At 49.0% G+C, this 15,083-nt stretch overlaps 2 protein-coding genes across 2 annotated transcripts in view; both read left to right on the forward strand.

Moving 5' to 3' along the window:
- Positions 1-10,691: 10,691 nt before the first annotated feature.
- Positions 10,692-11,330, forward strand: LOC128720780 (calaxin-like). Its single transcript, XM_053814478.1, has one exon. The coding sequence runs from the start codon at positions 10,692-10,694 to the stop codon at positions 11,328-11,330; it is 639 nt and encodes a 212-aa protein (XP_053670453.1).
- Positions 11,331-13,561: 2,231 nt separating this feature from the next.
- The window catches only part of LOC128730369 (cubilin), a 12,503-nt gene continuing 10,981 nt past the window's right edge, over positions 13,562-15,083 (forward strand). The window contains exons 1-2 of the mRNA XM_053823415.1: positions 13,562-13,702; positions 14,699-14,725. Of these exons, the coding sequence (XP_053679390.1) occupies positions 13,587-13,702; positions 14,699-14,725 (143 nt within the window). The 5' untranslated portion in view covers positions 13,562-13,586. The remainder of the gene's footprint in view (positions 13,703-14,698; positions 14,726-15,083) is intronic.

Consider the following 15,083-nt stretch of genomic DNA (forward strand, 5'->3'; position numbering starts at 1 on the left):
TGTTTTTCGGGTATGTTTCATTTCATGAATACACCTTATGAGAATACACCGTACATGTCTATAAGCTGCTGGATCTTGAAATGAGTTTGCTGTTTAAATATGATTTTTTATTTATATATATGCCAGCTAAACAAACCCTTGCTTTTATTTTCAATAGTCACATAAACAATATTCAGTACAAAATAATCCTTCATATCACCATTTGACTAATATGACATTATGTGGATGAATAAAGAAGGTTAATGAGCGCAGATGTGATCAATTATCAACCCGCTGTGAGATAATTGAGTGCTCAATAGATTAATAGCTATTATCACCAAGCTGTTGCAACAGCATGAAGCAGAACTGTTTGCTTGAAACATGAAAGTTATTGAAAGGGATAAAAAAGATTTGGTTTAACAAAAGAAAAAAAAGTGCAATTTCATCCATTGTTAAGTCTACTCTTTATGCATTATCAACAGAGCTCATAGCCATGGAATGCTTCGAAAACAATCGATATTTGCCAGATATTTTTAACGTTACGTTTGAGGTATTGTAATGGTTTGCTTTTCATTCGATGATTATGTGACTGGAAAGGCGATTCAAATGGCTAGAGTTGCGTAAACGACGCTTCTCATACTCGAGAACAAGCGTATTGCTGAGCTGAACAGACCAGCCTCAAAAGGACACGGTGCCGAACTTGCGTCCTCACGTTGAGCATCAACCAGTACCACGAAATAGGGTTTCGTCTGAGTTCCAACAACCATGGTACCATTGGCACAGTATCAAGAGAAAAAGCTTAAATCGCTTTTGCTCCACGGTTTGAGAGTGGAATTAGCAAGAATGTCTTTTCTGTGAGAGCCATTTGTGCAATCCCGCATTCTCCACGCCCCCCGATTTGCCCATAATTCCATTCCTATTCAAAGTGGTTTGTATTCGGTTCCGAGACAACCGAGCGCATCGGGAACGCGTGGCACAAAGACAGCGAACATTTAATGAGTACTTTTCTACCAAGAAGCGAAAAACACCAGGCGCCTCCATCGCACCCGTGCCTTCTGCACAGCGTGTGCGACAAGGCACCATTTTTCGTGGCATCTCGCTTCGGCTCTCGAAAAGCGATACGTATAGCGAACGAGCACCGATGGTACCGATGGTTGCCGGGTATATGGCTGTGTTCGCGCCCACAATCTTTCCCGGAACTAGGCTAATACCGTGGGCTGAGCTTTTAATGCGTTCGCCAAATAGCTGCGATTGGGACGCGCGCTATATTTAAAACCATACCCATGTCTCGGCACTGTTTCGGGTGAGTTTAATGGGGTCCTGCGCTCGTGGGGTGTGCCACCGACGAGCGATAATCACCGCAGAGAGCTACGACGCTCAGGAGGTGGGACAAATGAATGCACCGGGGCTTCGTGCCGGTGGCAGCTTATCGCAGTGACGTGGTTGGGTTGATGAATGGAATGTTGTGCGAGTAGCGGCGGGTGGCCATAATGGCGTAAGATTACGTTCGGTTGACGCTAATCGCTGATAGGAAAGCCCAAAAGACAACCCTCCCTTCCCGCAGGAACCGGCACTGATGAAATGCCAGATTAGTAAAAGTCTGCACTGGCTGTTGTTTTTCTTTCATAAGTTCAAGCGATGACTATTTTCACTGTCCCAGAGCGTGTCGCTGCTAGATACTGATGGAGTGATGCCAACGCTGAGAGCGAACATGATGTTAAGAGGATTAATGCAGCGAGTAAGCTCTTCGTGACATCCTTAGAAATGGAGCTTTTACACTCTGCTTTCAGCCAAGGCCCCATAATACCGGGTTGGGTGGCCGGTGGCAAAACAAATGGCTTCTTAAATATTGAAGCGAACACAAAGTTTAGTATTCACGACATTTTAATAAAACTCCTCCCTACCCAACCCTGTGTTTCTCGAGCAAGCGCCGCCCGGAAGCCCGGAATAGGGGGAGAAAAATCAGTGCGATTCCTGCGATAGCCAACGTGGAGAGCAAAAAAAATGGGCTCAAACAAAAAGGGACAGTAGAAAAAAAGGGATCGAGTGAGTGGGACACTTATTACGAGCCTCTCCCGGCACGGTCAAGGCAAGGCTTGTAAACTTGGCCCCTTTTGGTTCCATTAAACGTCCCCACGGCACGACACCGGCGGTTGTGCTACTATTCGTTGCCCTGCACCAAAAAGGACGAAGTGAATCATTTATTGCTCCATCGTGGGTGAACACTGAAGACCGGAATGGTGGTGGCGTGGTTCGTGAAATGAAAATCATGATGAGAACGGCGATGACGAAGATGACGGTTAGTGGTCGGTTCGCACGTCTGTTGGAAGCCGAGCCCTAGCAGCCTTGCCCTTTTATCAAAGCAGGGCAAATCTAATTTTAAACTTTGTCTCCCCGAGTCGGATTGGAGCGATCTCGGTTCACTTTAACGAGCAGGCCTTGACTGTAGGGATGCTGTTGTCCCACCATTTTTTGTGTGCCGTTTTATCGCCGAGCTTTTAATCGAGATGGTGGTTTTGGGTTTAAATAAAAAAAAAACAAGCTCCCAGACAACCGGTAACAGTGGTTAGCAGTAATGTCTTCATAAAAGAAACACCGTGACATAGAGATCGGGCTGAAGTAAATACCGTAATAAAATGGTACCTTTGGTCGCAGCCTCTCGCGGTTCTCGGGTTCCGATGGAGACGCCTGGTGTGTCGTACCCATCGCGTGTAGAGTGATGCGGGCAATGCGAGGTATCGGGTATAAACGCAACTGGATCCTGTGCAAGCACCAGCCGTACCCCCGAGAGCTGTCATTTTCAACGATAGTTGTGTGAAATTTATCGGAAAATTATTCATGATCGTTAGAACCAGCCGTGGGGGCTGTTGTCATTCCGCTTCAGCTCTGTCGAGGCCGTACCGTCCCGGTAGAAGAAAATCGACAGAGTAGCATTACAAGCGAGCACAGTTGCAAGTTTCGAGTCTAAGCACACACACACACACACATAAACCGGAATGGCACTGCGCGTGTGCTGTTGATGTGTCTATTGGAAAATATGATCGGAACGTTTCGCTCGTTCCGAAAGTGGAGACTGTGCCATGCAAGACACAGCTTCACGTTATTACTTTTGTTTCGTATTGAAGCACATTTTAAATGCATTCGCAGCCCATCGGGAAAAAAACCCGTATGGCTTACACTTACTGAATGCTCCACGATCTTCAATATTGGACGCAGGTTTCGTTGAATTCGCTTAAACACCAGCCAACCTCAAGCTGCTGTGGTGCGAGCTTTAAGCTTTTTCGTTTAACATCCGGTCCAATGGGCGTTTTGCTCCCATTCAGTTTCAACTTTCATCGATCCATTCCCATGCCATCATCCTAGCAGCGCTTGGGATAAAAGTCCCACTACGGTTACGCGTCGCGAGGCTCGATTTACGGCACCCATTTGGGATTGGGCTCGTATTTGCGCTCGCGCACGGCGTGCGTCCACTGGAGAAATCCATCAAAAATTATGTTTGACAAACAGCAAATATTTATCCCATGATCGTCGTCGCTGTTTTTTGCGGCCCAGCCCCCGCCCAGGGCGGTAAGAGTGATTGGGCTCAATTAAATGGAGCGAGAGCGTATGGCCCCCACGCAATGGCCGCCGGAATGGAACGAACCGTATCGTGGCTTCGTTCCGGCCGCCGGATGGATGGCGGGATGCTTACTTCATTACCGCAGTGCTCGGCGACGCCGGTGACGGTTGACGCTTTCCAAACGATTTTTCATTCCTCCCACCGCGAAAAATCGGGGGGCGGGAATGGAAAGCCTTCTAAGAAATGGTTCTGCCAAATCGGTGTGCTCGGTGGCTCGGTGTAAGCCTTGCTGCCGGTTGGAGAGTTTTGAGCGATGGTTTAATTTCCTCCTCTTTCTTCGTAAGTCTCGTGTGCCGTTGGGATGGATGGCTATGGGAAAAATAAACCAAAGGAACCGAGGCATGTATGCATGCTTTAGCTATTTTCCGAGAGCGAATGGATGCCTTCCCTCTTGGATGGTTACGTAGTGACGGATGACTGCCGCTGAATGCAGGGATGGAACGTTTCGTTTTTTTTATTGTCGTTGTTGCGTTGCTTGTCTTCTTTTCGAGAACTAAAAGTGGCGTTTCATAACCTTCACCAGAATCGCGCTGGTTGCGATACAAACGTCAATTCTGGTCTGTGATTCTTGCGCAGTTGCCGGATTTCTCTTTCGCACCTCGCTCGGAAAAAAAGGCAGCAAAAAGTGTGTCCTTACTTTTTCCCAGCCAGTCCATAACGTCAATTGATGGCAGTGCCAGAATTTAATTGCACCCAGAGCCATGTAACCGAAGGTCTAAGCGGGAAAAAATCGTAGCAACGCACTTCTACGAGCAGCTCCGAAGCAACAGCGCACGGTTGGGGCGAAAATCGATGACAGCTCACCGAGTGACGGGGCTCGCGTGCTGGTTGTACGTCCCCTAAAGCCATCCGCCATGCCGAGCCGGACCGAAACGAAGCAATCCATTCAATCAACATTCAATCAGCTTCATTCATCAGGTTTCCCGAGCGTGTCGAGTGTGCTCGAGCGCGCGGACCGTGTGCCTTTTCCGAAGCCACCCTAGACCACCGGATGGCCCTCCAGGGTGCACAACGTGCGAAAGGATGCGCCCATCTTATCGCTCCCGTGTCAATGAAACGAACCCACCGCTCGGTCGGTCGTGGATGCTGCTGTAGAAAGCTGCAGCTCGCCATCAGGGGCCCATTTTCAGGACACGCTTTTCCGCAAGGTACCCACATTGTACCTCGAGCTGCGTCCTGCAACCGTGATTGGTTACCGTTCGTCCTTTTTGGTCCGTGGCGACGATCGATGTTGGAACTCGACCGAACGGTGCAACGATTCCGCTCTTAGGGATCGCTCCCAGAAATCGATTCCTCCGGCAAGGTCGTATTTCTCCGGCGCACCGGCGGAACTGGTGCGATGGTGAGAGTAGCCTTCCGATAAGAACCCGGACAAGTGCTGTGAGCATGTGAGCGATCCGGTACCATCTTGACGTGGCATGGGTTCGGTTAACATTTCACAACCCCCGTTCTCGGATTTACCACGTGTGCACACCGACCAACGGATCCATCGGGATCCCTGCAATAACTCAACCATAGGGCCATCCAGAACCACACGGCACATCCTGTAACCCACGTCAACGCTTCTAATCACAATCAATTCCGTGCCTGTCGCCGTCCTCGAACCGTACCACACGACCGGGTTCGTTAGCAAGAATTCGGGATGAAGCTGGGTTGGGATTTTTTATCCTTTTTTTTTGCAGTCGCTTTATCGCTTTCCTTCTAGAGGTCCTCTTTCTCAGGATCACCCTGTTTTTGCCATTGTCGACCCGATGGGGTTCGAGACTCGCTTTCGAATCCGGCCGATGCCAATAACGGCCGGCAAAGTGTCGTGTCCGATCAAAGAAAGCAAAGTAATCGAAAGCGAAGTGAAAAATAAAAACAATTTGCACTTTCTCATTTACGCAATCGAAGCTGCTCCGGTTAGACAGTTTTAATCGAATCGTGATTGCGTTGCCACTAAGCCCACGGATGTGCCAACACGTGTGTGGGTGTGTGTAATTTCTCCTGGCGCTTGAAAGCTCGTGAGCGTTGCGTTGAAATACGACCGAAGGGCTTCGGGTTGTTGGTGGTAATTTATCACGACCAACTGACCGCCGGCAGGCAGTTCCAATGCGCTTAGGATTTCAATTTCATCTCTCAAACTTCCCTCACCCGACTCGGACCGCCATTTCATTAATGATGTTTCCATTCCGGTTTCTTTTTCTCTCTCTCTCTCTCTTTTTCCCTCTCGTTTACAGGTAAGCTTCAAACGTCTGTCAGATCGTTGCTTGTGAGGTCCAGAAGCCGGTGTTGAGATCTCGCAATCGAACCCTTTCCCTCTCTATCCACACCATCACCACCACCACATACGTGTCCCGAACGGATAAGTACCTTTTTTCCTCCCTCCAATCCAATTGCTTTGCGTTTCATCGCCCGGTCGCAAGCAGGGCCGGAAAATAGAGCCAAACCAGATTGGTTCGCGTTTCCAACAGTTTTTACCTCGTGTTTGTATTTTCCGGCCTCCATTCTTGCGTGCTCAATCGTGTCCGGGTGGAACGTGGAAACGCATCACCTCGTGGCCACCCGGGAACCCCAACCATCGATGGGATCGTTGGTTTGTGCTCTATTTTATTATCGCTCCCAAAACGTTCCCTCCGGGAAGGGGTCGCGCAGATTCGCGTACCTTTTCGCCTAGTCTGGGTCTACCGTTTTGTCCATTTTTTTTTCGCTCTTTCTCTCTCTCTCTCTCTCTCTCACTCCTTCTTCCCGCTTTGTCCTCAACAACAAATCCGTTTCATGTAGGCCACGACCGGGCGTGTGCACGTGCATGATTTCGTGCTTATTTTTTTGTTTATCGTTATTTTGTTTGGTTTGCCGAACGGTGCTTAGCGCATGTTTGAGGTTCCGGGGGTGGAAAAAACACTACACAAAAAATAAAACATACCACAAACCGTCGGACCGGATGAGCTTTCGGACCGAATGCGTACAAGCTGGAGAACTGTGGATGGCGGTTTGGTGGTAAGAAATTTGTTTATTGAAATATTTTACGACCCTTTTGGTTTCCCCGAGGATGCGGTGGTTTATTTGCTTTACGTTTCTGCAACAATCACGCACATGCTGAGCGTGTGCGGTGCGTGTCCTCGGAGGTGTACACACGGACAGACGCTCGTGCAACGGGCAAGGAACAATGAAATGGCAACATTTTTGTACCATCGAGCTTGCTATTTTGGGACTCGCGTCGTTTCATGGCGCTTGGCCGCTCCGACCACAGATGGATGTTTCGTAGAATAAGCTTTAAACGTTTCATCGGTACCTGGCAAAGATTCGTCACGTTAACCGCGGGCCCAAATTCTCTCGATTTAGTTGAATGTTGTTCCATTACTCCATTTTTAATGCACCGTGATGCTTGGAGCCTTGTCAAACGGTAGGGTAGAATTTTGAATGATGCATACGATACAAATCCCTCCCATATTCCACTAACTCTATCACAAAAGGTTCTGCCTGACACTCGGTTTAATTTGCGTGGGTTATGCGGTCCCTCGAGCAGAGCCACCTGCTGTCCCTAGAGGATGCGGACCACTCCGGGGCGCTGCCAGTTTCGATTGATTAGCATTAATTATTCACACGCGCACCGGCGCTCGGCGGACGGTCGTTTGATCGCGAAGATGTGACCCGCATTAACATCCCGCAAACAAGGTGGCCTGCGAGCTTGAGAGCCCACCCCATGAGGACACTCGCAGCTTCCCTAATTTGACCCAATTTACAAGTCGGTCATCGTTCGTGCTCTGTTCTTGCTGTTTTTCACGTCCACTGTCTTTTACCGGGATACCGGGTTGCTGCTGGATGCGGAGGAAGATGCTGATTGAATTTAAATAATTCAAACCCACCCCCGTTAGGTGCTCCGATTCCTCGCCGAAACTCGAAGGGGCCGATTAGCTGTGCCCACTCGTGCCGCTTCAGGGAGGATGCTGAGATTTGATCTATTTAATGATACCCGATGCGACGAGTGGCGTAAGATGGTGGTCGAAGTGGGCCGTGATTCTTGATGGCATCGTAGGAGCATTGATTTCCAGTGCCTACGTGATATGGTGCCCGTGTCCGTCAAAGGGCTTGGTGAGCTCGAGAGGACGAAATTCAATACTGCTGATGGCCATGAGCGATGTCAGTGCTTCTAGCTATTCAATTAATAGCCTACTTCGAGTTCTACGAAAAGCGTTGGTGTGTTTGAGCGGTTGTGAAGTTTGTATAAAATTACTACACCTTAAAACCCACGCCACCAAACAACAAACCAAGAGCTCAAAATTTGTGATTGAGTAATCGGTTTTAAAGTCTACTCGTCTCAAATACACTCCACTTGCCTTCATTTCTTTTGCAAAAACATATTGCTGGACTATTTTCATGTATGAACTGAGGTGCAATTTTTTATCATTGAAGTCGCAACATGGTTAAAGTTTAGCAGTAAACATTTTTATTATAATTTCAAGCCCTTTTATATCGAGCATTTTGTGTGCTATAAAAGCAGCACAACCGTGACTCGTGAGTCCTTATACTTCAAAAGATGCTGATCAAAAGCTGGTAAATCAAAATTGCTTGGCAATCTGATAGATAATTGAAGGCTGAATCTTTCTAGCAAACTCTAGGCGTGCTTGAAAACGCTGCTGAGCCAATTGCTGTCGCACGTAAAATCAACCGAATCGAACGATTCTCAGATATTTCGTCTTACGGAAAATACACCAAAGACACGTCTCCCGAACGCAGAACCTTAAATTAACCGTCTCAACGCGATTCCCTCGTGCTTCACTGTTCATAAAACGCGAAAAGTTACGATCTATGCTGAATTTATTTATTTTAATCCTTACCTAGCCTGGAAGGCAGGAGCGCAAAAGATGAATACACTCCAGCAAAACACCTTGAGCAAACAGGCGTTTGTTTTATTTTCCCAGCGGGCTGAGAAGGATCCGTCCGTACAAGCGGTGCGTTCAAATATCGAACGCCTCCACAGACGGCGCCGTGGTAGAGATAAAAAGTGTCATCCCTCACGCGAAGTCCGCAGGCCAGATGGAGGCGGCCCGATTTCCATACGGGACGGCAGGCAATTTAGTCCCAACGACGACGTGCACGATCGTCACACCCGGCCTATCGATGGCACGTGAGTGTGTTACCTAATTTGAATATAAATAACATCCGATTCCAGGCGCGGCATTTCTCGACCGAAACCCACCGGAAACCCTGCCCGGGCCACCACTGTACCGAATCGACGCCTAGTCGGTGCCGGTGAAGAAAGATTGTCACTGAATAATCATCAACCGAGCTCGAAATCCGCCCAACAGTGGCCCCTGAGGGCACGCGCGCGAACGTACGGAAGCGCAATTTAAGTTCCATCATAAACTGTTCCGGTGCGCAGGTCGCGGCAAACTCTGATGCGAGCTGGGAGACCGGAAGTATGTCCTTGTGCGCAAAACTTGCTCACCCCGGGGAACGAAAGTGGTCTCTCGATCATAGTGCCGTCGTCAGAAGACTAAAATGCTGCCTGCTTCGTTGCGCTCGAGCCAGGTCCTTTCCGGTGCTGTTCCTCTTATTTTTCGCTACCAACTTTCCGCAACCACCATCGGGATGCCCGTGGAAAGCGATAATTAAATGCTCACCCGCCGCAAGCCTGAAACCCTCAAGCTACTGTTTTTACGTCGCCTTTTGTGAGTTTCCCTGGCAACGGAAAAACCCGGGGGTTTTTCAACATTCCGTAACCGAGTCGTCCGATCTCGGTTTGGGGGATTGTCCCGGTCATAATGCTTCATTTGGATATGACATTTTCTACCTCACTTTGTTTCAATCGCGATGTTTTGCTCGCACTCAAGCTAACCTTATCGTGCATTTGTTTCAAAATGTCCACCATGGCTTGCCCTGGGGCAGATACTGGCCAGATTAACGCTTCCTGCAGGCTGATTTTCTCTCGCGCACCGATTCGCTTTCCACTCGCACCGCGTGGGGTGGTGTGTGAATTGCGATAAATACTCAGCAATCGCTGGCGAACATTCCGGATTACGTGTGGATTAAGTGATTTACGGGCCCTGAACCGGCCGACCGTGGGCTCGTGGCAGGCTTAAGCGATTAACCCACGGACCGCCTCGATGCAGGCGCTGCAGTGGTGTCGCTTGGTGAGCTCATCGGCCCAAGAACGAACCCGGCCGTTCGGTGAATTATGGATTTCCAATTAGAAGTTTATTACCCGTGCCCTTCGAGCGGCTTTCTCCTTGCGCCCGATCGGGTGCTCGCGGATGAGGCTCCATATTTAAACGAGCCACCACCCGAGCAACCCTCGTGCAAAGTAACAACGTTTTTGGTCGAGGATTTCGTCTCATTTTTTGTTTTCGTTTTCATTTCAACGTGGCACAAATTCAGCCCGAAAATGCTGGTCCCCTCGCGTAGGGTGCGTTTTTCGAATGGACACCGAGGGGTTGGTGATGAAAATTTGGGACGCACCGTAATTATGGAAATGGAACAGGCTCTTTCGAGCACGCCTGCCGAGAGACCATCGGTCGGTCGTCAAGTGGGAAAAGTTATCGCTCGCGCAGAAACCAGCCTCAATGGGAAGGGTGGAATGACAGGGTGTGAGGGGCATTGGAGGGGGGGCGGGTAGGCATGGAAAAGCTCCAGAACGGAGATGGCACCGCGGCTAGAACGGGAGCGCGATACGTGGGGAAGGTTAATTCAATTTCCCAAATAGCAGCAGGTGGCCTTGATGAAGTTCGGAGAGTACGTCCCGACCTTCTCTTTCTCCTTTCCACCCCCAAGTACCTCGGGTGTGCGGGTGGAGCAAAGTTTTCCTGTTCCATTTTTCGCTCCACCCGCGGTTGGTTCGCAAGGGCGGGAAAATTAATGCCAATTGCAGCAAGCAAAAGGTGTTCCCCCAATGGCTGTTCGCGTGTTAGTTAAAAGCTTACCCTCCGTGAACAAGCGGACTCTGTCGTCTCGTGGTTGACGTGAAAAGCTTTCAAATACGTGCGCATCAGCCCACCTGAGACCTCAACCATAGACAGCAGTAGGCTGTGATGAAACAGCACACAGTAGGCCGCTGGAGTGTCACTGTTGTCTCGATTCCAGTAAGCGTGAGCAACCGGCACGAAGCGAAAGAATGAACCTGGATTCGACGCTTGATCCTGCCGAGGAGATTCGGTTCCTCAGCAAAACGAGTGGGTTGATGCGGCGGCTCGGTCGAACTACGCACTTCACGGGTCAAGAGCTGGAGCTGGTGCTGTTGGTGTACTACAAAATCCTGAAGAACGACCCAGATGCCTCTGGCGGACAGATTTCACGCCAGCAGCTCACGACTGTGTTTGATACCGCGTTTGGAATCACCGACACGTCCGTGATACGGCGCATCTATGCCGCCCTGGACGGTGGAACCAGCTCACACGTGTCGATGGAGACTTGGGTCCGCACGGTTTCGCTGTACGTGCGTGGCACACTTGAGGAGAAGATCCAGTACTGCTATCGGGTGTACGATGCACAGCGTGAGGGAATGATCCGGCGCGATTACCTTATGGTGCTGCTGAGGGGTTGCGTTCGGCAGGAAGAAGGTGTCGACGAAGCGGTCAAGGATCTGGTTGACCTCATCATGACCCGGCTTGATATAGACCGAGATGGGGCGATCTCGTTCGAAGACTACCGTCGCAGTGTGCTGGGAACACCGTTGTTGCTGGAGTGTCTTGGCCAGGCGCTACCTGATCGCAGTCACGTGGACGCATTCGCGGCGACGTTCCTCGTTAGCTAGGATGTGTGGTGTTGTTGAATCGAAATTATGCCCGTTTTGCTCCGACCATAACAAGGGCCAGTTAGTGTCAGAAGCACCATAGCATGCTTTATTTGCCACGTCAAACGTCCTTCAGACGTTAGAATAAAAATGTTAGTGTCTAATGAAAGTGATTGCCGGCGGACATTTCTCTGTCAACGTGTACTAAGATTTGACATTTATTTCATCCCTTTCGTGACGTGGAGCACGACGTAGAGTGGGGAACTTTTGTTTTCACTCACAAACTTACCATATTTGATACCTCTCGTCAAAATAACATCTCAAAACTCACCTTAAACGTTCATTTACGCGCCACCAATCAAACTCCTTACTAAATGTTTCTCTTCACTCGATCCCCCTCTGCTCTCCCCATGCATCACCGCCGTGATGACCCGCACCCTCTCTTCCCTCACTCCTCACCTCCCTCCACCCACCCTCACCGTAATTCCAGTGGCCTCCGACGAAGTAGATGTCACGCGGCGAGTCGCCGCCGCTAGTGCGTACACGGACTCGCGGTCGCGCATCTCGATGGTGCAGTATTTGGAGCCTCTGTCGCGACCCACAAAGGCGCCAAGTATGTGTTCTACTACTTCTATTTCTACTGCTATTTCCGTTTTCTCACTGTCCAGCTGTTTGCCGCCCGAGCTCGGTTTTGGTTGTACCAGCTTCTGTTTTCTTTCGTTTCCCGAAAGAGGGGCGTTTTGCGTCACCGTTTCCATTTCCGTTCTTTTTCATTTCATGTGTGTTTACCATTCACCGTTGCCATGTGTTCTCGATGTTCTCGTGCATTTCGATTGCGGTTTTCGTGGGTGGCGGTAGTTAGCTGCACCGGTACAAAGAGCAACAAACAGCAAAACAGTATTGCTGCCGCTACAATCGGGACCCTTAGTTGTCACGGCCCGCGACATTTCCTCGTGCCGCTTATGTTGGATTTTATTTTAACATGCACAAGCTCTTTTCCATTTCGTTCCTGTTTCCCTCGCCACAAACCGAGCACTAGTTACAAGTTAATCACTGTTGTTCACGTTTCTCTACCCCACGCGGTTTTCCGTTGCTCCTTTCCTACTGTCCTTTTTTCCTATATATCTCGTTTCCAGCTCAAGTACTCTATGTGCCGCGTTTTAGTTCATTCTGTTTATGATGTACTACGATCTCGTAACTTTTCACTGTATTTTGTATCATTTTCCTCAATTTTCGCGCAAATTTTATCAACCCTCTTACACACACTCACACACACATACACACCTCACTCTCATGCACTCATACACTCAGCCACACATACACATATTGTCCACCAGAGCTGTATTTGTTGCGTTCCGTTCCAGTAGAGCAGTTGGCAAATTGTGTCGTATATCGTAGTTTTGCTGTCGTTAGTTAGTTAACCCGTTAGAGCGCTTTCAAGTTGACATTGTGTAATTCGTTGGGGATTGCAGGGGACGCGGAGTGTTACCTGTACCGGGTATTGGGGCTTTCGGGGCTCCGGGTAATGCCATTCGATTCCCCAGTCGCCCGGGAGTTTCCACATGCCAGCATAACGCACCGCTTTTCCGGGTCGCTTTTCGTTCGACAATGCACCGCGGCAGGGAAAACCAAACTCAAACCTCTGGTACTCGAGGGTCCTGCAGGGCCGGCAGCTTTAAGGGCGACATTTGACTCGCTTGCTCGCGTGGGCAAACTGGCATTCCATTGGGCACAAAGTTTTTCAGGCATTTATTTGTGGAACTCGTTTTGTCACCAGTAGTAGTAAATGTTCTAGCTTTCGTTCTTTTTGTGCGACGTGCGTATGCGAGCGAGAGAGCGTGCGAGTATGTGTGTGGAGGTAGCGAATAAACAAAAGCATAAACAGCTAGATAAATGTACAAAAAAAAACGATCCGAAAGGATAATCCAACATCCACGAGGATCATTGAATTGAATCAATCTCAAAAAGGCCATCCATTGGCGATGCGTTGATAAATTCGATCAATTCCGCTCGCAACGGTTTTCCACGGCTCGAATAATACTCCATCCCTTTAAACGTGAGAGTGCGAAATTGTGTGCGTGAGAAACAGAGAGACTGTCCGTTAAATACGTATGAAAAGCATTATCTAATAAATACTCGTTTCTCGTTCTTTTTTTTTCCTGTTTCATTCCCTTTCATCTTTCTCTTTGCCATCTCGCCCGCCGGCATCGTCCAGAATGTGACCAGACGTTCGTGTCCCGGGCCGGGGGACCGTCAAATGGAACGTTCAGCGCACCGATGCTCTCCAACCCGAGCAATCACTCGCGACAGTGTCTCTACATCTTCCTAGCAGGTCCTGGCCAGCGTGTCGATGTGTCCTTTACGTCGTTCAGCCTGCGTGGCTCGCCCCCTGAGTGAGTACCGAAGGGCGCTTCCGGCATTCGTACGGCATTCGTAGCCGCGTTGTTGCCCCGAGCGCACTGTTAACTAAATGTCGTTGAAGCCTACATTCATAAACACACACCCATTCACGCACACACATTACCATCATAAGTACGCATCAGGACACTTTTAGGCGGTGTTCAGCAAAGCAAGCAAAAAACGGCGAAAAAGGACACGCTTTTCGATGCAGATCACTTGAACAAAAAAAAATAGTCGAACTAATAAACTGGTTCGCGCAATCACTGTCGTCTGGACTCACACACTGGTAGCTGATGTTGCTGTAACAGTTTTTTAACGTGGTGTTATTGTTGAACGGGCTTATTGCAGTTACTTGCATTGATGTTGTTTTGTTTTTGTTTTTGTATGTTGAGATGTATACATAATCGACCGAACAGCAGTGCCGTTCCCAAATCGGATGCAGGATTGTTTTCGTACTACAGTTCAACCAAATTTTATGTTATTCTTCGGTTCCTTAAACACATACACCCCTTGATCGTACCGACACCGGCAAGCATGATGGAAAAGCAATTAAGATTACAACACATTTCGACCGTGTTTAAAACAAAACCCCAACAAAAGCTCGAACCCCTTTAATGGCTGCCAGGCGCTACCGGATGGATGATGCTGGGCGGGTTTCTGCGTGCGAAAATTCACCATCGGAACGTTCACGTTCCAAGTGCGACGATGCCAAGCAGCCCCTTAGCAGCCCTTTAACAGCCCACGGCAGCCATTAAATGGGATTGATTTTCTGCCATCCAAAACGAAAGTCACACCTACACCACCTGCTTCCACCGGCACCCGTGAAAATCACCTCATACTTTCTCGTTTTTCTCATCTACTTTCATGTTGTTCATCTTGTTCAAAATTGAAACAAAAAAATAAATAAATGTATTGACGTAAATGTTACAAAAAAAAAACAAACAAACAAAACCACCCTAAACGACAAAATTCTGCCACAAAACAAACAGCGGAGCGGCGGTCGGGGAACTTCCAGCGTAAGTTTGAATGTCATTTCCGTTCAGTTTCGTTCCATTACTCCTTCCTTGGCCTTCGTTCACCTTTCCAACCTTTCGCGAATGCCTGTGTGTATGTGTATGTGCGTTTGTGTTTTTTGTTTTGTCTCACTCGCTTGCATCATCCTTTCGGTGTTTCCGCTTCCCTGCGACGGGCCGGCCCTTTGGCAGTCCAGCGCTTCCGGAGCTCCAGCTGCGCGAACCGCGTCACGTACTGTCGCGGCTGGCTGGGTGGACCATTATTTTTAGTGATGCATAAATTAAATTGTGTTTCATTGTGTTTTTGCTCCGCCTGCTCGGCCTGGTCTGCTCCCATCAGCTAGGCCAACTTGGCCTAATG

Source organism: Anopheles nili, chromosome 2, assembly GCF_943737925.1.
Source record: "Anopheles nili chromosome 2, idAnoNiliSN_F5_01, whole genome shotgun sequence".
Lineage (NCBI taxonomy): Eukaryota > Metazoa > Arthropoda > Insecta > Diptera > Culicidae > Anopheles > Anopheles nili.

Excerpts from the sequence above, each read along its gene's own strand:
- LOC128720780 (XM_053814478.1), top strand. The coding sequence starts at position 10,692 with ATGAACCTGGATTCGACGCTTGATCCTGCCGAGGAGATTCGGTTCCTC.